Source organism: Pelecanus crispus, chromosome 20 (assembly GCF_030463565.1).
Source record: "Pelecanus crispus isolate bPelCri1 chromosome 20, bPelCri1.pri, whole genome shotgun sequence".
In the NCBI taxonomy this organism is placed as follows: domain Eukaryota; kingdom Metazoa; phylum Chordata; class Aves; order Pelecaniformes; family Pelecanidae; genus Pelecanus; species Pelecanus crispus.
This window is the reverse complement of record NC_134662.1, coordinates 2,921,693-2,946,707: the sequence shown is the minus strand read 5'-3', so window position 1 is coordinate 2,946,707 and position 25,015 is coordinate 2,921,693. Positions and strand designations below refer to the sequence as shown.

The window sequence follows — 25,015 nt, the reverse complement described above, 5'->3', positions numbered from 1 at the left end:
GCTCAGTGTGTACGTGAAACCTCACGTTTGCTGGGTTTTTCTGTGCAATATTTTGAGTTTGTTTTATCTTCTTGAGTTATAATGAAGCCATAAGTTATTGTTAAAGCAGTATACATGGCCTGTGTTCTGAGAAGTGTTTTACGCAAGGCACTATTTATGAGGCTGTGTACAAATGTGTGTGAAATCTGTAGTCTTACAATCACAGAAGTGCTGGCTAGAGCTTCTGGAAACGGGGAACTCCAGAGCTGTAGGGTGGGCTGAGGCTTTGTACCTGCGCTGGCAGGGAGGAGACTGTGCTGGGAACCTGGTTGTTCAAAGGCTGGTTCTTTTGAAGGTCTGCAATCAACCATTCCAGCCACTGTAACGGCCATTTACATTGAATTCATCGACAATAGGACACAGGGCACAGCCTTCTCCCAACCTGTGCGAAAGCACCCAGTACCAGTAGCTCTTGAAGGTCTCTTCTAAATGCTTCTGCAAGGCTTATTCCAGTCTGCCCAGTGCCTGGAGGGACTGTTAATCCCAACAGCAAATGAAGGACTGCTTGTAAAATGGCTTATTTGAAACTAGAAATCATTATCTGAATATAAGCACAACAGCTCTACCCTCTGGTTCTGGGTAATTGTTTCCCGTGGCCAGAGGAGCACCAGGAGCTGTCGGGTGCTTCGAGGGGGAGCATCCCGCAGGCGAGAGGCATCTACGCTATCAAATAACAGCAGCAGCTCGAGCAAGCTGCTGGCTGCGGGTCACAGGGGCTCTGTGCCTACAGCACTACCTGGCATCGAAACCTTGCTGGGGCAAGGTGCCTGGAGCCAGGCACCTTAGGGAGGTTTTTACACCTAAAACCGATCTGGGCTCAGTGAAATTCCTCTTGCGCACATGCCTGCAGCACCTGTGTGGAAGGGGTGGGTAACGCGCTACTGTGACCACTGCTGCTCTCATGCAAATGTGTGTGTTCTCAGCTGTATGAACCTGAAATGTCTCCCATGTTCAGAGGAATGCCTAATAAAGAAACTCTGCAGTTTGTGTCTCTTAACACTTCGGTACTTTCTGCAAAATAGCGCTCAACTCGGCATTGAGGGCAGTGGCAGTGACAGCGTGGGGAGCAGCAAAAAGGTTCATTTGCCTTGTGGCAGCCAGAGCTGGCTCCTGGATCCTTATCAAGGTTGAAGCTGCTCCCCGCAGCAGCAGAGGGAGGAGACCAACGCGTACAAAACCCTGCCGCGGTCAGAAGGGGAATTAAACTCCAGGCCTTCGGTCAGAGCCTGCAGCTGCAGAACACCTGCGCCAGAGCTCTGCCTCGCTCCTCGCGGTTGGTGCTGAGTCCTGACCGGGTTCAGGAGCCGGGAAAAACCTCCGCAGGCCCCATGGAAGTTGAGAGGGAGCACTTGCACCCGCCTTAGGCAAAGCTCTGCTCTGGGCTGCTCGCTCCACCTCGCGCTCACCGCTCCTTCCTGCTGCTGGCAAACTGCAGGGAACCCAGACACGAAGCTGCAGCAGCAACAGGATTGACGCGACCGACTGAAAGCTCCAATGTATTGACGGACACCGGGGTCACCCCCCAGACCGACTGTGCCTCAAACAAGTTTCCTTTCCCTTTGCTTTCCCTCTCCTGTGCCCCGGCGCGGTGCTGCCTGCAGGCAAGGGGCTGGCAGAGCTGAAGAGCAGCCGACTGCGTCACCGGCTTCTGTATTTCTAATGGAAAACATTTTCGCTAACAAGGCGCTTGGGGAAAGCCTCGTTGCTGTCCATGGAGAAGCAATACAACAAACAAAAAACGCTTGAAGTTTTACTTTTCCATCTTACTTTATTTCACTTTTTCTAGAAAATTCCTCCATAGTTCCACAAATTTAACAAAAAGTTTAAAATTCAGGACAAACAATCCTGTAACGTATTACAAACATGATTTTTTTTTTTTTTTAATCTTGAAGTTAGTCTTGGGCCAGCTGAATTTCTTACAGCTGAGTGAAGAATTCATTTCCCAACACAACTTTTAAAATCCTCAAGTGACAAGGTATTTAATACCTCGGCTCTAGGCAGAAATACAATTAAAAATTATCTAGACGTTGAAGTACTTACATTTTTTTTTTTCTTTAGGAGTGCAAACTCATCTTGTCAGTTTTTGATGGCTATTTCACGCCCCCAGGAAAGCAATACCGATCGATTTTCATCGTTTTAGAAGTAATACTCGTACAAGGTGCACAATGGTTGTCTACAGCATCGACACACGCATGCCAACTGGTGAGTGCCAGGCACCTGGGCTAGTAGAGAGAAGCTTCGTCCGAGTACACCGCCCGTGCTCCAGTGCATTCGCCAGCGTGACGGCTGAAATTTCCAGAACCAGAGTGACTCGGGTCTCTGCTTGCAGAGAACACGACAGGGCAAGCTCCATAAGGGAAGTTTAAACCTCTCTCACCATCAAATACGTTCAAGATCTGACAAAAACTGCTTCTGGATTGTTGCATCAATTGTTTTGCTAGTTCTGATGCTACCACCGCACACAGCAATAGAAGAACTGGTGGCAAAATCATTGCACTTCCATGTATTCAGCCTGACCACAGCACAGCCAGTCTCGTTACCTATGTGTCCAATATTCCTCAGCTGCTGTTTTGGGATCCAGCTAGCCTTGCTATCTTTTTTTTTTTTTTTTTTAATAGTTAATGTCAGTAATCAAAGCCTCAAGGCTTAATACATACGCAGACCAAGACAACAGGAAAATACTCCTGACCCCTCTTTTGCCCTTTAATACAAAGGCCAAGGACAAAGGAAAAGCTGTGTCCTGATCTTACCTCCAACACGATTCAACTCAAAGCAACTCTGAAAGCCTTCAGACTGATCAGCACTTGTTCATGCCTTCAGTAACAAGATGAAGGACACTGAAAAGTAACAGAATTCTGTCCATTTTCCTTGGAAAAACCATTATGGCTAGAAGTCAATTTTGGCTATTTTTTTTTTTTTCCTTTTTTTTTTTTAAACAATGCAAGCTACTACACATCCTCGAAGACCTGAGGCAATGCTGACAGCAGCACTGCCACCTCCTTCCTATAGTACAATAATCCATCCATGCTCTCAAGAGTGACACAAGAACGAACACTTTATCCACAAATACCTGTACACGGCATGTTCAGAACAGCATTCAGCCAGCCTATAGAGAATCTACACAGGGAACTCGTTCATATGTAACTAGAAGGGGACACAAGATGAGGCCCAAATTTGACCATTCTTTGTTTGCAGAGTCATTCCTCCTGTGGTCCCCGACGCTACCACATACCCCAAAAAACAACAACTCTGTAGAACAACTAAGTACTTGCAAGAAACCTTTTAGTAACAAATCAGCATGTGCACACAATGGAAAAGAACTATTGCTGGGGGAACAATCCTATTTCAGGTTTTCAAGGAGATTATAAACAGTCTAAAAAAAAAAAATCCATGTGTAAAATACTTCTTATAAAAACCAAACAAAATTCCTATCAATGCTCATTAGACTTCACGAATAAAGTCGGTTCCAGGACAGGACGATGCCACAGCCGCGGGCGGGAGCCCCGGGCACTTCCAGCCCAGTTCAGGAACACCCTCCCACACGTGTTCTTGGACTGGCTGGGAGCAGCGTGACGATTCAGATCTTAACACGAGAAGGGGGCAGAAGGGAGGTGGCACCTCCGATCCCTCGTGGGGTAGCTCTGGAGGCTACTGATAGTCCCAGGAGAAATGCTGCCAGGATGGGCGACACGGATGCAATGGCTGTGGGAGTAAGTTAGTAAGTAAGCTCCTATCGCTTCGGGGACGGACAATGTCACCAACCCCACCCTTCACTGGGGGCAGCGGGCAGGAGGCACTGCGTGCCAGGGGCCGCCCCGCTCGCCCAAGGAGCCAAGTTTGGGGCCATAGCGACCACGCAAGGCTTGCCTCCTCCGTGCCACAGACCCAACAGAGACCATGAGTAGTTCGCACGTACCCACCACGCCTAACACAGCACACGAGCCAGTCCGTGTCACTCGTGGACCGCGTCCGCCGTCCTCCACTGCGGTGCATCCCACTGCCAACCAAGACAGAACTGCAGCTCCTTCTCTTCCCGCTGTCCTCCACCTTCTCGGTGTACATTTGCGCACAGGGTTTCTATCCAGGCTTGGCATTGTCCATCAAGAAAGAAAACAGCTGAGATCACTGTCGTGACAGGGTTTGCACCTGGCATGAGCTTGATTTTTTTTTTATATATATATATATATATATACACACACACACACACACGACACATGAAAGATGGTACAAAGACAAAATTAATGGGAATCGGGTCAACATGACCCAACTCAAACAAGCTTATCATCATATTGCCACTTAAGTTGATTAGTTGCAACATTTCCATGATAAAGAAAGGGGTAACCCAAAACAAGGGACTGCAATTTCATAATGGAGAAGGGACAGCAAACCCTGGCGTGATGCAACCCCCCAGGTCCCACACAGGGCTTTCACAGATATGGGAGGTCCACTCATGAGCAGAGGGCTCCTCTGGACCATGGCTCTCCTCCTCACTGCCTGCAGCCCACCTAACATTTGGCAAAAGCTTACACACCAATTGGAAAAACTGAGCAATTCTTCAAAAAAAAAAAAAAAAAACAAAACAAAAAACCAACTGAATTTAGGGAACAGGAGTGTAATACAGTTCTGATGAAAGCTGCAGGACTTTCCTCACACCCACCTAGACAACACTTGGAAGTCAATACTAGTTTAACTAGAACTATAGAAAGATTCTGGATTAGTGTTCACTGTTTTCCTGCCATTTCTTCAACAGGCAGCAGGGCAGGAGAGGGAGGAGGAAACAAACCTGACTTCACTTGGTTTTTACATAAGTGTTTTCCAGGTGTGTCCCAAGATAAAATTCTCCCTTGTTTTGGTTTTCCCAAAGTACAGCCACTACTATAGGGGCCACTGTAGGAGATTCCTCTTTGAGAACATAGAACAAAACCAATCACGTATTTTGGCAAAGTTATTAAACACTGACAAATGAAAAGACAACAGGTGAGCCCCTTCCAGAGCACAAAATGCTTTGAAGATTGCTGTTCAGCTTTCATACACCAAAAATTGTCCACAAGAGGCATTTTAACAAACAAGTCAAATCTTATTAAGCACCCTTCCCCTGCCATAGCCATAAAAAAACATAACAGAAAAACACACCCTTAAGATCATAAGACCCAACTAGGCCCTTCTTATACATACAGTACATACATATATATAATATATATATAAAATATACAGCTTACAGTTTTGCAGTCCTATTACAGTTAAAGCAGACTGAAAGGAGTGAGACTTTGTTTAGGAGCTCAGATCAACAAACAAGACATCTCAAAACCCCAGCGGGAGACAGCAGATTCTAGAGGCCTCTTCAAAGAGCACGAACTGTCTCTGCAGGAAGCTGAGGGTCCTGCGCGTGGAACGATGCCCTGTAGGAATCGGAAGCCAAATTACAGCAGTGCTCTGTACCGAACCGCAGCAGAACTAACTTGCAAGTGATCAAAACTGGAATCTGTCCACTTTCCTCTGCAGCAGACCAGCAGGACCCCTGGGAAGCCTCCTCTGTCATCAGTCTCTCGGCTAGCTTTGTAAAAGCCAATCTTGCTTACACAGCATGAACGCTTCTTCACAGAGCTGGAGGAAACGGGACTCGCTAGAGCTCTGCGCAGGCAGGCTGGTCCCTAGATTTGGTGAAGAAAACATCGTCCACACTTCGGATCTCAGAGACGCCTGAAAATGTGCTCTTAAAACACAGTTTCTTGAAGTAAAACCAAAAAGGTCACACTGTGCAGCTAAGTGCAGCACATCTTTTGCTCTACTCAGGACCTGTGCCCAAGCGTACTTACGAAGCTAGGGAGGACAGACTCAGCAATACGGGCGCTTGTTTGAAGCCTACAAGAAAGTGCAGCTGGCTGTGCATTCATAGAGCATGGCTGTTCTCTAAGGCAGTGCTTCGGGTGAATCAAGAGAATAAGAAGGCCTAGTTCCATGGGTTCGTTTCCTGGTACCAATAAACGGGATTTCTGGTTTCAAAAGCAGCCTGCTTCTAAGGCCAAGCGTCATGTTGCTACCGCTTCCAAGTAGCTCTGCAGCTTACGGACGGTTGTCTCATCCAAGGAGAAGAGGTCAAAGTCAAAGGTTGTGTTGGTAACATTAAAATGCCCGGTTTCCTCAATGAGATTTACAATCTGTACAGAAAGGAGACAAACAAGGATGTATACAGAGACCCCATAAAGATTAAGCACAGCAGAAAGGCCAGCAAATACAGAGCAACCCATCCAGTCCTTTTCTCATCCCTTTAGAATAGCCTGAGAGTTGAGAATGTCTCACAACACAAAGGGAATCCTCTCCCAAAAAAGCAAACCAGCTCCTCCTGCATGCCTGACTAGCTCAGCCCAGGAAGTGAGGTGGGCACATTTCTTTCCTTTTAAATGGGACCGAGAGCGCCCAGCTTTGGGACCGCTACCAGTGTGGCAGAGGAAAAATGCACAAGCCACACTTCTGTGTCTTTCCCAACAAAAACATTGCATGCACATCTGATTTTTTTTTTTTTCTACATATCTTTGCTTTCAAAGTAAACCAGACCCTCTCATGAAAGAGAGGCAAGTGAAAGCTCAAGCATCACAGGGGTCCGGCTGAGACCCTTGGACACAAAGATTACCAGAGTACAACAGCTTGCCAGAAAGCTGACAAATGATCTCTACCTGCTGTAGCACATTGCGCTCTCGTAGTGCCATTAGTCGCCTGTGAAGCTCCACTAATTCATCAGTGTAGGCCTGTAAAGGAGGCATGAACAGAAATAGTGACATATGTGGCACGTTTGTATGGCTGCCAAAGTGACTTTCCTAGTGAGGATCAGAGGAACTCGAGGCCCTTTCAGATACGTTCCTATTCCCAATTCTTCCCTAAATTTTCTACTGCCTCCTCCATCCTTATCGAGTACTGGGAGAGTAAATACTTCATAAATACAGATGGTCTGAAGACCATCAGCAAGACTATTTAATGACACCATTATACAAACACCTGTAACCAACTTTAAGAAGTGGTGAGAACCTTTGAGCTTGGAGGACCTCAACAAGGTGAAGTTCATCTTGGTGAACTTCAGTACGAGTTTTTCATCAGTGGGCTGTACTAATAAACTATTCATTACCTGAAAACACCTGCATCGATGCTCAGTGACCAACACCCCAGCAATCTGGTGAACAGTGATTTGTGTTTAGGTAAGGAAAAAATGCTGAGTGCACTGTATTCCCGGGTGGTTTTATATACACCACAATGGGAAATGCAGGATTGTTTACAAGCTCAACATTTTCATTGTTCTTACATAAAGATGGTTTGGGGTTGGTTTGGGGGGGTTTTTTGTTGGTTGGGTTTTTTTTTTTGTTTTGGGTTTGTTTTGTTTTTTTTTTTTTATGTAGGCAGCCAACAAGGCAAATTTCTGTTGGCCCACTATTGCTCACAGGGGATAGATTCTTAATCTGTAAAGCTGCCCAGAGTTGTTCATGTCTGTATCAGCAAAACTGAACTCATTTAAGTAATTGTACCACGGCAAAAAAACCAAGCCAAAAAAAAGAAAATCAAACCCATGAAATATACCCCTCCCCAGCACATTCACACAGAGAAAAAGCATTCTTCCGAAAACACCTAAACAGCACTGAGTGCTATGCTTGCTGGGAGAGCTAGCATCTTTTATAAAACCTCTGACAGTTAAAAAAGCTGATATTTCAAGCACTCTCTTCAATGGGTCTCAAAGGTGTCCCCTTCTCTCTATATTAAGTAGTCTAATGAAAGATACTATTACCTACAGACCTCGCCTCAGATAAGCCACCTCAGCTATGGCTAACAGTATTTAGTGGTCGAAGATTGTGTAGCTAGCAGGAGACTCAGATGCAAGTAGCTCAAGATCACACTTAGACCTAGCATTAAGTGATTAACCTGTGCTGTATTCTCCTGTTGAACAAGTGCTAAAACATACAAGTGAGAGCTACAGACCGATTCTTTGATTACTGCAAGGACCTCAGTGCAAGGAAAAGTATTAAGCTCTCATTTGATTTCTTTATGAAAAAAATGACAGCGGGAGAACTTTCTGGACAACCTGGGGTTTGGTTATTTGCTTGCGAGTTAGCCATGCTTTAGAAGCATGTACACGCTCAACTTTCCTTGGCGGCAAGAAAGAAGGGATTTTCATCAAACAAAGGTTTCAGCAAACCAGCAAAGCAGAGCATCAAACAATCTTTAATTTGTAAGATCAAAGACAGATGAAAACTGCCTTTTAATGAAGCACTCGCCACTGCAGCAGCAGCCAGACCATTGGTTCAGACAAAGGGCAAACAAATAAAACCATTTTAACATTTTGCATATGGAAATGACCTGGGGGTCCATCTATTTAGTATACACAATTTCTGCAGTGTCACTCTCCAAAGTCTGTCCTTTCGACATCTGTTTTTTGTTATACTCAAGCTTTTAACCTGCCACGGCAGAACAATCTGAGCAGGCTAAGCTGATTCAAATTGTTTTCTACACAGAAATGTTAGTGAGCATCCAACAGTTCTACAATATGTAAATCCTCAAACATACCTTGTCATATGTTCCTTTCTTCAGGATCTTCTCTGGCTTGTTACAAGACTCTGGGCTTTTTCTTCCAGATGCCTGATGGTAAAAGAAATCAACATTAGGGACCAAAATTAGTTCAGACAACATGGTGGTTTAATGGTTTGGATGCACAGGACTGAACAGAGAGAGATTACCTGTCTGATAAGACAGTGAAATAGGGAAAATTTGGTGCAAGTCAGAACTAACACCGTGGACTGAACACAATGCAGGAACCAAGAGTGGTGGAAGGCAGCATTGTATGGACACGTAGGATGCAATACCTTATTATTTGCTGGGGGCAGTTTCTGACCAGGAGGTGGCTCTCGACTTGGCAGGCAGGAATCTGCACTGTTATCACTGTCACTGTCGCTAAGGCTCAGTCTGAAAAACAAGCAGCAGAGAATTAGCATCACCAGGTAATAGGACTGACTTAGCTGTCAACTGAACCACACAAGATCCCTTTTTTCCCAGCTGATGTCACCTTTGCCATCTTCCATTCCCTGGGCAGGCAGAGTAGGGAGTTTTAGTTTACGCATTACAGCCAGCAGTTCGACTCTTTCATACACAAGTCCCCTTAGAACAACTGACTAAGCACCACCTGATTTTCACAAATGGCAACTGTTCATTTTGGGGATTCATTCAAAGATCACCATGTACCTGCAGGAGAGGCTTACCAACACCTCCACTGAGAATACAGGCAAAAAAAAATTGCATTTAGTGTTTCTGTTGTGACCTTTGAGATTTCCTATTTATTCTCATTCTTCTTGTGGCTCTACAGATATGTTATAGCAGATATCCTACTTTTGATGAGCCTGAAAAACTGTTTATTACCTATACCCTAAAGGTCTTTAAAAAAAAAAAAAATCCTTCGAAGTCGCTCCACTCCTGTTTAGTTGGCAATGACAGAGTGCAACAACGGATTTTTTGTTTTGTTTTTGGTGAACACAAGCAGCATTTGAAGTTTGCAGCTGCTAGCTGGGCCAAGCATTTGGTTTCAAATATTCAGCCTGAGACTCGAGGTTTTGGCTACAACAGCGTTTCCTGAGGGGAGAAGGCTGAAATTCAACTATTTCCATTGACTAAAGCAGGAAACAGCTGTTAACCAAATCCCGTAGGAGTCAAGTAATCGTCAGCATGCACTACCAGCAAAGACTAAGACTTCTCAGTTTTGTATCAGTCATATGCAGCAAGAAGAGCACACATGCTGACAGCCTCCATAACACGTCTCTAATCTCTGTGGATCAAAGGTGTCACACACCATTCAGCTCAGTAGAGATCTGAAGACGACAATTAGGTGACTATTTTAAGGGGCTCAGTCACCAACGCCTGCAAGCTCAACACATACCATTTCCCAGAGGCTTCCTCTCTTTGAGCTCCGATGACCTCTCCTCATCCAATTCTGTTCTCACCCTGCTGTTTTCCTCAAGTCTGTGTCCCCACCCCGTGCTAAGTACTCCACACATCTGGCCTTTCTCTCCTTCTCTCACACTTTCCTCTCACGCATAGCCCCATCACTTTGATTCCTTCCTCCAAATGGAGGGCACACAAAAATACCAAACATGGAGGGCAAAAAGACAACAAACGTCCGTCTTCCTGATTTGTTACCACCTGGAATCCCGGCTGACTGGGTTTGCTTTGACTGCTGCCTCTTCTCCAGAGGAGCTGTCATCATCATCTGATTCCTCCGACTGCAGATCTTCCACCATGGAGCGCAGCGGGCCTGGGATCAGAGGGGAGAAAGCAATTCAACACCAGGACACGTGCAGCAGAACTCCATCCAAGCTGGATTAGTTATTATCACGATACATCAAGATTTCTCAGGAAGATGTCACTGGTATTTTCATTTTGCCCAAAGATATTGCTAAAAGACACTGTATTCCAGTCTCAAAACTAAAGCAGAGTTGACAAACTTTACAACTGCCATAAAGTCACGCTAGCCTCCCCCCAAATCCTCCCACTCTGTTCTGAAACGAAAACAAAAGGACACATTTTTCATGCCTTTGGGGAGTATTCTAAATGTCACTCAAGAGACAGTATTTGTAACAACACATCATTTGCTAAGGTTAGAACATTTACTATTGCCACAGTATATCTCTTTGGATTATCAGTGGAGGAATCTGAAAAAGAAGCTATGTTATGCACTGGCAAAGTGATGAATGTCGCATTTATAATTTTTAATAAAACATATATGAAATTGGAGGAGAAATATTCCAGTGACGCTATAGATCAAGTAGTAGCAAACACACTTATAAATTGAGGCAGAAACCAAAGTCAACAGGGAAAGAACCAAATCCAGAGAGATACCCTACTCATAAATTAACTGCCAAAACAAGAAAAATACTTGTTCATGATTACGCTATGACATTATTGCGTTTTCTCACTGAAGTGTCACAGCTTCAAGACACGACTGCATACAAGAAACTGTATTAGCCTCATATATGGTCCCGGGAAAACAAATCTAATTCTCATGAGCCTTTTAAGGTTACACAAGGAAGATTTTAACAAATTTTATTTCTTGCAACACACCTTGACTGTGGTTCTGAGATGGCTCGAAATCAGAGTCAGAGCTGGAGTCGGAGCTGGAGCTGGAGTTGGAAGGGCTGGACTGGACAGACTTAACCCCCCATAAAATGAAAAGAGAGAAAAAGAATCTTAACCTTTCTAATTCAGAAAACCAGCGCAGAGCACAAAGCACAGTGAGACAGAAGCATCTGAGCACTCTACAACATCATACATCACTGAATGCAGTTCTTGGAATTACAGAAAATACACAAGATGCAAGATGAATAAGAACAACATTTATGAAAACTTTGGCATGCTGTAGCTCAGCACTCCTGGGCAGTAGCATCAACAGCTCCCATCAAAACCCTTCACGCCACTAGTTTCAAATAGCCTCAAGCAATGAAATATAGCATCTGAAAAATGTCAAAGTGAAAAAACCCTTACTTTGAAGTGCGAAAGATGGCTAGCATACAACCTAGAACAATTATCAAAGCCTCTTAAAAAGTGTATTTATTGTAACCCACCAACATTCCCTCTGAACACCTCATACCAGTCATTACACATGGAAAGGATGCCTATCCTGACTAGCCTACTTGACCCCAAAATTAGTTCTAATTTATTACTATACTCTCAAAACAGTTGTTTCTATACCAATTTTAGCGGTCCACTGTACTGTTTCCAGCTTATTGTGAAAACATAACAGAAACCACCTAAACTCTAGTGAAACCAACTCCACTGACGGTCAGTATTCAGCAGAAATGCCAGGTGCATACTATACAGTAAGAGTAAAAAGATACGATGAACTACTACTAACAGCAGCATCCAGAAGCAAAGTTTTAGTGCTACGTCTGGTTTTTAACATAAACCCAGATATCGTACAGCAATCACCTGCTTTAGCTTAAAGGACCACGAGGTGGCAGTGAAGGCTAAATCAACTATTTCATCCCCAGTAGCAGCAGCGACTATTACAATAACCTTAAAGGGTTTTTTTTATTACTCAGTAGGATCTAGTTTAAAGATTCCCAATGTACTGTAATACGATCTTGCGTTTTTTTTAAAGTAATCCCCTGGAAATTTAGCATTTCAGTTTCAATGCACCATTCCTGGGAATCTACCTATTACTTCCACTACCAAATCCTGATGCTACAAAAATCACACATTCCCACTGATCAATAAACTTTATTACAGAAAGTGTTAATACTATAAAAACATTGTAAACAGGTAGGAAAGAGGCACATCAGCAGCTCTGGGCATTAATAAGTGAAAGCGACGGCAGGACTTTCATCCCAATACCACCCTTCCTTATAACAATACTTGGGTGATAAATTTTAAGAGTTTCGTTTTATTCAACTGTAAGAAGGCGGGGAAAAATGTCAAAAAGGGGTACTACAACCCTTGTGAATTATTCAGCAGCAAAGGCCAGTAACTTAACAATTCCAATATCTGGTACATCAGCACATTGCAGCAGCCCCATTTGTTTAGAAAAATTACAACGTGAAAGAAAAGAGCAATATTTTCAAGATACAGGAACACAGCTCTTGTGTCTTATGCACCGATTCAATCCTAACATCCTTCATTCCTGATAATCTAGCAGGTGTTCCCTTAAAATGACTTAATAGGACCTAAGAAGCAGAAGTTGGAAGTTGTATAGACCCCCATCTCTCCTTTTGCCATTAACCCTATCAGCTATTTCAACCGTTTAGGAGGCATCCAGCTGGACATGCTCTGCGTGCTCAGGCTGCAGTTACTGTCACCATGATATGACAAAAGCACATGCCGACAATGGAAAAAAGCAATCCTGCTCTCACATCTCAGCCTCTCCCTTTTGTCAGCACTAGCATTTAGGCAGCCAAGCATGAGGCCAGTTCAGGGAACTGGACTTGATGAGGGAAGGAAAAAAAAAAAAACCAAAGAAAAAAAAAAGAAAGGACAACTAACTTTCAGCAGGAGCTGAAATGGAAGGAGAAACTCCTCCAGCCCATTGCAAAGTCACACCAGCTCTCGTGCCAGCAGCACAAATGAGAGCAAGACTGTTCCTTTCAACAGCAGCCTGCAAAGATGTCAACTCAAAGCAATTGTGGAGTTGCAGCCTCAGAGCATGTTGCACAATACGTTGGCTGCAGCAGCAAAGCTGATTTAAGAGTTTCCGGGCCCCGGTCCACCTCCAGCTGCTCATTCGCTTTAGTGATGTGGCTTACCACACAGATGCACAAACAGCTGTACCAATACAAACGATGGAGTAGCAAACTGCAGCGTTGGGAGCAAAAAGAACCCCGCAGGGTGGAAAAGGAACTCAAACAGTCTTCTCTGCTGATGCCAATGCATTATACAGCTATACCCTTAAGCTTCAAGTTCCACAGAAACCTAAGCTGATCTGACTGGCAGCTGCCACGGTTCCCCCTCCATCACGCTGAGTATTCCTACCCTCCTTCTGGGCTAGCACTCAAATACCTCTGTCAAGCATCCAACAGACACAAGAGCTGGTGCAAGAGAGGACACAGAAGCATACAAAGCTTGGTGGGGGCAGGACAGGACTGCAGCAGATGCAGTGGAACCACAACCACAGCTTGCGGTTTCACAGAACAGTCTGAACACCTCTATCAGCTTACAGCTGCATGGCGAGTCCCAAGGGGATAGATGACACCTAAGAAATAATGAAGTACGAGACACTCGGGACTTAATAGAGAGCAGCAGAGTACAGAAGCTTGCAGCGAGGGCCACGTATCTGTATAGAAACGAGGAGCTTGCTACACATGCTGACGCACTTCAGGAATAAGGCTAAAGTGGAGAGGAGCTGCTTCTTTTTAGTGCACAAGCTACACATTTAATCAATCTGGGAAAAAAAATCTCTGCCCAGTAACTTGAATTAACACTTGAATTAACACTTTCCCAATAAAAACTCTTCTACTGGGAATCTTTTGGAAAAAAGTCCATTCTGAAATAAACACATCAATACTTACTGTATCATGGTGCTGATTAAATCATAATACAAATTGTCCCTAGAAGATTTATTCTAGTAAAACAAATCTTTCTAAAAGTGGTCAGTAGAAGCAGTTCAAAAATTCATGTGGTATTATCCTGTGAATCCTGTTAGAAGATACATGGCTTCTTTATAGCAAATACAAAATATACAGGTGAAAAGTAGCAAGAGTCTGGATTTAAGTTGTGTCCTCCCCCTCTTACTTCTCCCCCCCTTTCTTTTGGAAGATGATTTTTAGAAGACAGAGGATGAGGAATATTCTTAGTTGTAAAAAGGAAAAAATGCTTAGACAGCTTTTAAAAATAGTAGTACAATAACATAATTTGTTTTATATTTTACAACATGACTTATCTAGGTTTAGTGGCATGTGGTTGTATTTTGAGCTTTAGCCAATCGCACATTTCTTACAGGCCATGTCAGGAATAGTTTTTTTTTAATTTACATTTTAATGCTGTTTTTTCAGAAACAAAACTGAAATTATTTCCTCCTGTTCTGAATTAAGATCACGTTCAATAACATCATGTTGTCATAGGCAGACAGAAAGCGTATCTATGCCTACTATGCTCTAGCTCTGTAAATGTCACTGCAAGGGATGAACGAGAGACCATAACCTTAAACTCTGACTTTTAGGTAACTCTGCCTGCAGATAAATCTAAATAGAACTGCTGTCGGAGACAGGAGGTAAACCAGGTAGCGGTAGTGATTAATACTGGTAGGATTCTCAAAGAAGAGATACAATCCAGCCTAAGCATTTGCCAATCTGGTTCTCTGTCTTATCTGAGAGAGTATTTTTCAACATTTTTTCATGCAGGGATTTAAGCAGCATGCTTAAAAGTTCTTGTTAAGGACAAATCCCTACTCACCTCTGACTTGAAAGAAGTTTCATCCTCTGAATTTGACTCCTCCATTTCCACAGGCTTTTTGATCTCCTTGGCCTCACTTTCAGATTTTACCTTTTCCACTTTGGCATTCATCTTCTCCTTGGTTTGTTTCTTCTCTGGGTATGAGGAAGATGAGGTTCTGGGAGATGTCCCTAGGATATTCTTTACCCCTTTGGAGCTACTCTTTTTTTGCTTTTTGGCACTAGGCTTTGGTGACTCCACATTGGAGGGCCTCTTGCTGGAAGACTTTAGCTCCGGCTGTGGCCCACCCTTTGGAGAAGTGTTCTCCAGTTTGGTCTCCTTCACGGCCAGTTTTGGTTCCTTGAAGGCAGCTTTTGGAGGTGCCTTCTCCTCCTTAGGCAATTTGTTCTCAGTTGGTTTTCTGGAGGAGTCCTTCAAAGGCTTGTTTTGTTCTCTTTCAAGGTCTTTGGAGGAGTTTTTACTCTCAGAGTCTTTTCTTGGCCTCTCTCTGTGCTCCTTGGTTACTTTGTGTGGCTTAGATGCCTTGCTACTTTCCTTGTTTGCATCCTAAAATTCAGCAACAGAAACATGCAAGCTAGGTGTGAAATTGAAGCTCTGCACAGAATTATAACACACATTCTCATAAACCACACTGAAACATTTGTTTCATGCAGACATCCACCCACAGATGCCCAACGTACTTATCTACCTCTGAGGTAGACATCTTGATTTCCCTAAAGCTGATAGACAGAAATTGACAGTAGGCACTTAAACATCTACATTAGGACAGGATGAAACATGTTTCACAAATGCCTGTTCTTTGTCATGGTCTATAAAAGGAGGTCTATAGACATCTACAGATGTTTAGTTCAGATTTAATCTGCAGGGTTAACAACTGAAGCCAGGTAAGAGAAAACTCTAGCTGTGTTATACAAAGTTACACTTCACACCACATTTTAGGGGAAAAACCCCAGCACCTAAAGAGGTTTTTTTTTTTTTTGAAGGTTAAATCGCATCTATGGCAAATGCGAGTTATGTTCGCAGCCTAGCCCCCAACTCACCACATCAACCACACTGCAACTCAACAAAAATACTCAATGTCCCCACAACCATAAGAAAGCCAAAGTCTCTGATATCAGCAGGCATTTTATCACCTTGAATAAGAGCTTTAAGACACCAATCATTAGGACCCTGCCTATCCTATGTGTCAGGTATGCAAAGGACTACTTCCCTTTGCAAATTACATGTGAGCTCAAAACAGAGAAGTGGGTCTTGTGTGGAGACACTGGAGCATGAACAGGACACGCTGAGATGCAAACACACATGCACCTCTGAGGGCAACCTGGAGGAAGAGAAGCAGGAGACTACTGTCTCTCTAGCTACGGGCAATTTTCACCAGAGCTTGGGTCAGAGCCCTTTATTTCTCTTCTGTCTTCTCTGTTTTCTAATGCTTAATTCCTGACCAAAATTAAATCAGCCACTCAACAGATAAGTCATCTTTATTCTGTTTCATAACATCAACATCAGAAGACGTGACCGAAGTGCCAGACGTGTTTAGAGCCCTGAACAAAATGGCTATCAGAATTGAATTACACCATGAAATGAATTGCTCCTAATATTTGTGACTGTTCAGGCTGATAAAGTGTATGTAATCTGCTTCAAAACACATTGCCTGTGGATTGCTTTTCTTATGCAGAATTACACAAGAGTGTACTCACACAAGTGAAAAAAGGAAAGCTTCACACAAGTGAAAAAAGGAAAGCTTAAGCTTCTTCTGAAGTCTCAAAAAGTAGATACTGCTGGATGCAAACATCAAATCTTGAAATCACTCGTTTGACCAAGTGCAGCATATTTTATGTTCTTTACACCACTACCCTAAGTAGTCCTAATGACAGAGGAAGTGCCGATTCTCTGCTCAGCCTTGCTGCTAAAGAGACGCCATGACTTAGAGCACAGCTTGACATGACAGACAGTGAAAGATCCACATAATTCATCCTCAGCATCAAGGATACAAGTCAGAACAATCAGAGAGGACTTCACTCAACTTTATCTGCTATAGCAGATCAGGAGGAAGATACGGTTTGCCAAAAATGCCAGTCTCGGACATCTAATTTTCTTTTCAAAATTTCCCTGGAGAGAAGTCCAGCAAATCATAAAAAGGCCTCCTAAATTATTTTAAGTTCCAGACCATTAGCTAGTGAACTAAAGAGTACAAGACAGACGTTTTCAGAATTAGAAGTAGCCATAAACAGCTGCTAAACAAGCTCTTAGCAGCACGTCCTGAAAGACTTCTTCACCTCGGGATGACACAAAAGCATGCTTCACTGACCTTTGACCCATGGGAAGGTTTGGTCTTCTTGGGATCAGAGAAGGCAGAGAGTGGTATGGTGGGTAGCATCGGATAATCGGGACTTGGCCTTGAAACAGTTTCTGCTCCTTCTGGCATTACCATTACCTAGTAATAAAGAGGAGAAAAATTATGCATGAGTAACATTGCATGGACTATTAACACATGATTATGTTAAGTCACTTGCTCAATTAACACACTATTATTCATCTTTTGAATGTTTTTTCCCCTGCTTAAAGGCCATAAAAAGATATTGTCTAGGTAATGCTCAGTTTCAATGCAACTCCTCAAATACAGAACATTAAAACCACAAAAAATGAAAGGCAACATGCAATATCAAGTATCTTTCCCAAAGGGAACTCCAATATTCTGAACACAAGCAGGCAATAAAGCTCTGGACAAGAACTGTGTGTTCTGCTGCAAATGGTCTTATCCTGCAAAAGGGTAGCAAGGTAAATCTGGAAGGAATAAGCAAGACTTCATCAATTTAGAGGAAGCTAAATTCACTCATTCAGGGGAGGGGGAAAAAAAAAAAAAAGAGAAGAAAAAAGCTGGCCTTGGGTCTCTCCCTTGACCAGATCTTAACACTAAGCACTGAGCTCCATGACACTCCTTCTTATCTCCCCTATATTCTGTCAGAATAATCCCATTGAAAATTTTGACCAGATGAACACTATCAAAAATGATTCACAGATGAAACGTCTCAATACGTAAGGAATACAATAATGTACTATGAAAATCCTAGAAAGCAAATGATGTTCTAGCCATCCTATGGCTGAAATAAGCACTCTCCTCTTTGTGCCAACCAGGAAAAGCACTGGCACAACAAGGAAGATCTGGACAGATCTTGGAATACTTGCCACTCTTGAGATCTATTATTGACAAATTTTCCCACAGCTTTTTTTACTTTTTTAATTTTTCAGGCTAGAAACATGCTTTTTCAGAAGAAAATTTTGCCAGCAATTAGGACTATCTTGAATAAAGTCCTTGAACAGAACATAATTATACATTACCATATATGGGGGTGTCTCAGAATACAGTCTTGACATTCTCTGTCTGGTTAAAAACTTCACGCACTTTTGTGGCTTGCACTAATTTGCCTAGATCTTGTAGTTAGCATTTCTTTAGTCTATCACCGCATATTACTTTCCCAGAAGCAAGAGTTCATCCACTGTAGCAACCTGTATCTTATTGTGCCTTCAAGAGTGTATCTACTGGTAGTGTTAGGTTAATGGTTGGACTGGATTATCTTAAAGGTCTTTTCCAACCTAAACGATTCGATGATTCTATTTTTTCCTCCCACACCAATTTTCACTCTAAATTCTAATGCTTTTCCTTAATTTTTTATTATCTAAGCCACAAGCAGCCAACCTCAGGTTTAGAGGACATTTATTGACCAGGAAGTGCTAAGTATTAAGCTTTCCTGTGGCAAAAATGAGTAAGGAACACACTGGAAGCCTCTCCCTTTTCTTGAGCTTTTCTATACTGATACAGTGCACGACACTAGGAAAGTCATAGATAACTGTAACTGCCTGATGGACAGCGTGCAACATCCACAGATCTCCATTTCCAGAGGGGTTTTAGTGCTTTGATATTAATGGTCACATTTAAATTGAAAATGAAGTACCACCAATCACACAAGCAATGGTTTAGTTCTGCTTCAAGTGCTGCAGTCGTATAACCAGGAGTAAAAATTGTCTGGGTCATCCTTTAGATGAACACAGAAAACTGCAGCCTGCTGGGCTGCAGCTAAAAAGAAACCCCAGAGCCGAACGAGATCACTACACATTTTAGCGGAACCTCTTCAGATCCCCAATCCCTCTGGCACTTACCCCTCCAGCCCTAATGAGTTTGCGTCTGAATTCCTTGGTGGGGTTGTTGAAAGTCAGTTTCTCACAACGAAGGTGGTTCACAGGTGGATTTCCCTCCAAATTTAAGAACAGGTCATATGTAAAACAAACCTTTTTCGGCTCCTCCTAAAAACAAGAAAGACTTTGGGAAAACGGAAGAAGTTTGGCAAGCACACTAAGGCAGAGGATTCCAACAGTCGCTCCTGAAAATCCCAAATAAACCACTGAGTAAGTGTTGCATTCATGGAGTTTTTCATCACGAGATCAGAGAGCTAGAAATTAAACTATTTGTGCCTAAAGTTAACATACCATTCATCAGAAACTCGGGCATGGCTTTTCACTGCAAAAGAAACACGCGGACAAGGATACTGACTGACAATTGTCTGTTTAAAGCCGTTCAAGTCATCCTAGGAAAGCAGATTCGCAAGCTTTACCCACTATTCTGTTTTCACTGAAATTCAGATCCTATCGCCTTTGGGAAGCAACTGAACTATAAGTATCAATATTAAGAAAAGCATAATCCTTTATTTAGAGAAGGAACAACTTCAGAACTCACAGGATCTCTGCGGGTACTGAGAAAAGATTAAACGGAATGGGAAAAGGATGACTCGTTTTGTAAAATCCTTTTCAATATGCATATTGCAGGGGCTGAATGGGAAGATATCCTAGGCTTTTGAACTTTCCAGGGGCGCTTTCACTGAAGAAATCCGGAGTTTGTATGCATGTTGGGGATCATCTGCGCCTCACTGGTTCTGTTCCACCTGCTGCAGAAGCACAGCAAACACTCTGCATTTGCAGTACAGAATGGAAGAAATCTCTTCCTCCCCCCCCCGAAATTGCAAATATTGCATACTAGTAGTGTATTACAAATATTGACATGACATTTCCTGGTATTATCTTGTATTCTACATTTCAAGATGAAAACTCAAAATGTGGCAAAAGAGACTCTCCTGCAAAGCACACAGAGCCTTACAGTACATTCAGTATTTACATGAATGCATCCCACATGCCTCATTCAATGCGCAACATCGAGCGGCCACACAGCAGTCTTTTCCACAATTCATATCCAGCAGCTCGATTTCCTGGTGTAGTTGCATTGTTGTATGGGAACAGACGCCGCAGGCTTCTAGCCCAAGCCATTAGATTTGCTGAAAATAGGTTGAAGCGTCAAACGGCTTCAGACCACACTGATTCCCGCTGTTTGCTTGGTGGATACTAACGTCGCTAAAGAAGCCATTTCTTGCAAGAACTATACCTCTAATAATAAAAAGTGCGGTAACCACACCTGGTTCACATCAAAACCAGTACCCTAAGCCCACCTGGGAGTCAAGGTCTTGGATCCTAACTCCCCAAACAGGGGAAAGCAGACATCTAAGCAGACACATACAATAGAAAAGTCTCACATTAACAAGCAAGAACATGCTACCAACACGAGGGTCCTCAGACCCTCTTTCGGAAAAGTCCTGAAGAATCCACTTATACTTGAAAAGGTTCAATGTTTACTAAAAAAGATGAATGGGAAGAAGAAGAAAAATACTCGCGAAATACACTGCATTGTCATTTTGCTCTTTTGCTATGACCATTCTCATTAACTGAATCATTAGCGAGCTCTGCATGTGCATGCTTACGCTGGAGTTCAAACAGCAGCTGTAGAGGGTCCCTCAAAGTCTAATAAACTTAAATGAAGGATGAATAGAAAACCAAACGTGGCCTAAGAACGGTTTCTAAAATGCTTTTCCTAGTTTACATCATAGAATGAACTGATCTTGGATATATTAGCAAAAGCAGGCTTTAGTCAAAAGCTGTTATGCCATCACATTAGCAGAGCTCTGTTTTGTCACTTGCCTGTTTGCTTTCAGAGCAGGAGAGGGGCAGCAGATTCATTTCCCTTTTATCTTCGGTATCCCATTTTTATATAGACTCAAAAGCATCAGAGAACCTCCCAAATATTTATTGTACCTCTGTTGACGAGCTTCCACTTTTTGTAAAATTAAGACAGTTTTTCAATGTGATTTTTCTCCAACTCGGGGATCACGACCGCCCTGGGAACCGAGCCCTAGCCACGTACCATGATCATTAAAATATCCTTTGTATCGTCTCAGGCCATCAGAAGCCCCTCACCCAAGTGAATAGTTAAGATTACAGCACTCCTAAAAGGAGGAGTACAAAAGTCTCAAAGCAAAAAGCTGCAAATAAACATTCTTTCCTTTACTGCCTTCACTGACAGCTAATGATTACAGCTCAAGACACTCCAAAGCTTAACCCATCCGGTCCTCCCTAAAAGGTTCTTCCCTCCAAACAACCATCAAGGCGAGGGGGGTGGTGGTGGCAGTGCATGGGAAAGAGGGAAAAAGAAAAGAAAGCCAAGGAAAATCTCTCTCAATTGACCTGGACCTACACATCCTCTAACTTTAAATGGAAAGCTACACTGAATCCACACTTCAAAGCCTTTCTAAATAACACGGTGGGATCTACACACCCTGCTGCTTGGAGTTGCAACAGATTGTAGGTACTTTTCCACCCTACAAACCTAGGCCCAGGCAGTCCGTTTTCATACTGCAACACCACTTCACGTACTCCTGCTCGAGTAGCAACTATGCGGGCAAGCCAAGCTTTACTCATAGATGATTCCATCTTCTGATATTCAACCCTTGATGTCCACAAGCAAAACTGAAAAGGGGAGACACTTTCTGTGGATATTTTGTCACCGAGACCGTAAGCTTTTCTAAAGGGCCTTACTTCCAAGAAAGGCTTTAGAAAGGCTGGATCACATCCATTTCTAACTGGTAGATACTGCGGTTACTCAGATTAAAATTCAATGGTCAATTTGGACATGAAATGGTTAACCTGGTAGGGCATCTCAGAGGGAGCCACCTTAGAACCTCAGTTTCTATCTGCCCCTTAAATCTCATGATGCCAGCGAAGTAAACTAGGAGCGTGTAGTACAAAGCTAGGGCCAAGCTTTATTTGCAGCTGCTGTGAATCTCCCTCCATCCAGTGAATCCCCCTCAGTCCACCTCCAGCCTCCAAAGCCGAGTACGCTACACTTTATTTTCACTGTTTTCCAGCTTCCTGTCTGCCACTGCACTGTTAGGAACACTGAAGTTTTTTTTTTTTTTTTTCACTCTGAGCTCTGAAGTAATGGGTTAAAGTTCTTTTGGCACTTTTCATAAGAGAAGGAATTTTTCAAAGTCTTTTGTTAAAATTTCCTTGTCCTGTTTTTAAGGCAGGGTGTGCCCTTTGCCACTTAAACACAAATCAAAAGAATTTCACTGGTAGCATGTGCATAAAGCTCATAAATCACTTTTAGAAAGCCATAAAACAAAATTATCTACAAAAATCTAGCACACCAAGGAAGCAGACTCATGGTTATTCAATAACTATAACATCTAACACTACTTCCCTTTTGCCATAGATCTAGCCTGACGGAGTCATTTATCCGTAACCAGTTCATAACGTCTGTTAGAAATGAAAACCCCTTTCCAGGCTTGTACAACCCGTCCGACTAGTCTTCCACCCCACTTAGAGATAGGACATTTAAAAGTGAATAGCCCAATATTCATTTTTTTGAAGCCAGTAGCCTTACGTTACACACTGCTAACAAGTCCATGAAACACCCTTATCTTTTATGAGATTCTACAGGGTTATGTAAAATAACAGAGAACAGCATTTTGGAACTCTCCCCCATCTGAAGCCTATTACCTTGGTTGAAAATTAGGAAAATACACTCGCTGCTCAAAGACAAGCATTTAATAATCTACTAGCTCTTACAAATACATGATAGGATGCTGGCATGCTAGTAAAGCTGCTACATTCAATAACGCTTCCTCGGCAGGCACTGCGATCTATTCAGCATATGGAGATGCCTATCGATGCGCCACACTGAATGGCTACTGAAACACACACAGCCCTGGTGTTTTGACCAGGAAAACAGTCCGCTCGGACAGAAAAATGGGTAAACTGGTAATGCTTATTAATTTATGACAGAAAAAGGTCAAAAAAGGATTCACCGCTCATCATCAAAAAGAAAGTGCTGCAGGTTTGGTAAGATGATACAGACCAGACCTAAAAAAATGTGGGCAACAAATGCTTCCACTTAAAGGCTAGACAAAATCTAAGTTTTACTCCTCCTGCCACAACTTCCAGCAACACTGAATAAATACGAACAGATTAAATCTACTCCTTTCCTCAAACCTGTGCAGACTCTGTCCCAATAACACAGCAATTTAAGTAAAATCAAATGTCTCACGCAAACACAGGCTCTTCAGCAACCTTCCTCAGGAGTATTTCACAAGGCAATCCCTCCCTCATGGCACAGTCCTGACACGCAGTTCTAATTGATCTCAGTTTCACCTACCCTGCCAAATGTGCAACCCACGTGCAATGTCTCCATTGAGCTCCTACTTTAAAACACAAACAATTTTTCCCTTCTCCAATATTTTTCTATGTATTTTATATATCACGCCTATAAATATCGCAGAAGGGGTAAAATATGCATGTTTTTATTTTGAACCTAACTGGAAAAATCAAACCGATTTCTCTGCTTTCTTTGCTTATCTCCCTTTTCACTAACAGAAAAAGCCCAAGTTACATGTATCCATTATGTAAATACTGGAAGCCTTTTATCTCTAGCACTGAAATTGGGAGGTAGTATCTTTAAAGAGACTTTAATACAACATCTTATCCATGTTGCATTAATATCAGCTGCCTTATATCGGAATAGCATTTAAGCACACTAGACCTTTAGCTTTCAGTGGTGGGGAGGATTGATCTAATTTGATTAGGATGCAAAAAATGTAACAGGGGATGAATACCAAAGTCATACCTGTATTACAGCCTCCAGATTACAACATACGCCACTGCAAGAGATGTATTTGGAGACAACAATAAGGCCATGAAAAAAGCCTCAAGACTGTTGAAATTGAGTGGGGGAGAGGGAAGGGGAAGAGCAGTAGAAAAACAGCAACGCATTTATTGTACCCAGTTTGTATTGATTCAAGCACCAGAAGCCACTAACAGCAGCCCTCATTATAGGAAGGAACACAAAGGATTTAAAAATAAAAATAGCATTCTAACATTTTCAGTCCAACAATCCCAAATGATCCGCTATCATTAGTCAACTGTGCTTTCAAAAGCTTTATCATTCAACCTACAGAGACCCTGCCATTTGTTTTTCAGGTTCAGTTACCGAGGCAAAGGCTCTAGCAGGCCGCCAATCTCAAATGAGACTGCAAGTCCTGTGGCCTGTATCGACCACTGCAATTTTCTAGAAAGCTCAGATATACAAACTATCCAGGTTCACAGCAATACTCAAAATACATATTCTGTAATTCAAATAAGACTGAGAAAGCACCTACTTATTGAGAAACTGAATTACAGCACAGGAAGGACACACGCCAACAAGGCACAACTACGTTTGCAGAGGATAAGAACAGGCTCTTGCACCTTTTTTTAATATTCTGCTGACACTTCCCTGCCTGAAAGGCACCAAAAACTTCAGTGGGGCCAAGAGCACTGACTGTACTACTCCAAACAGACAACAATAACAAAAAGAGAGTACTGCAACACAAAGAGTTAATGGGCAGTTTTATGCAAAGTTGCCTAAAAAAAAAAATCCCTGATGAAGTTCATTAAAACCATTCTGAAGTCTTTCTTAGTAAAACCGTTCCTTAGCAGTGAACAGGCCCATGTTCCTTTAGCCAAAGCAAAGAGTACACTGGCTCTGACAACCACTATTTATCATCCTAGTAACAAATTAGAACAGGGAAAGGAAATGGCTAAGAAAGGAGGCTTAAACTGTGGAAAAAAATTTCAGCCAACCATGGCAAAGATCAACCTCCAGAGATTAGTTCACTCCCTCTTTAAATCCTTTCTCTTCTCACCTTTACAAAGC

The 25,015-nt window shown here is 42.7% G+C and overlaps 1 protein-coding gene across 1 annotated transcript in view; it reads right to left on the bottom strand.

The window, feature by feature from the left end:
• Positions 1–4,639: 4,639 nt before the first annotated feature.
• Positions 4,640–25,015, bottom strand: part of MLLT1 (MLLT1 super elongation complex subunit) — a 29,473-nt gene continuing 9,097 nt past the window's right edge. The window contains exons 4-12 of the mRNA XM_075723518.1: positions 19,105–19,248; positions 17,255–17,380; positions 14,947–15,492; positions 11,128–11,215; positions 10,210–10,321; positions 8,883–8,982; positions 8,587–8,658; positions 6,714–6,785; positions 4,640–6,197 (exon numbers count right to left, since the gene is read on the bottom strand). Coding sequence (XP_075579633.1) covers positions 6,069–6,197; positions 6,714–6,785; positions 8,587–8,658; positions 8,883–8,982; positions 10,210–10,321; positions 11,128–11,215; positions 14,947–15,492; positions 17,255–17,380; positions 19,105–19,248 — 1,389 coding nt within the window. The 3' untranslated portion in view covers positions 4,640–6,068. The remainder of the gene's footprint in view (positions 6,198–6,713; positions 6,786–8,586; positions 8,659–8,882; positions 8,983–10,209; positions 10,322–11,127; positions 11,216–14,946; positions 15,493–17,254; positions 17,381–19,104; positions 19,249–25,015) is intronic.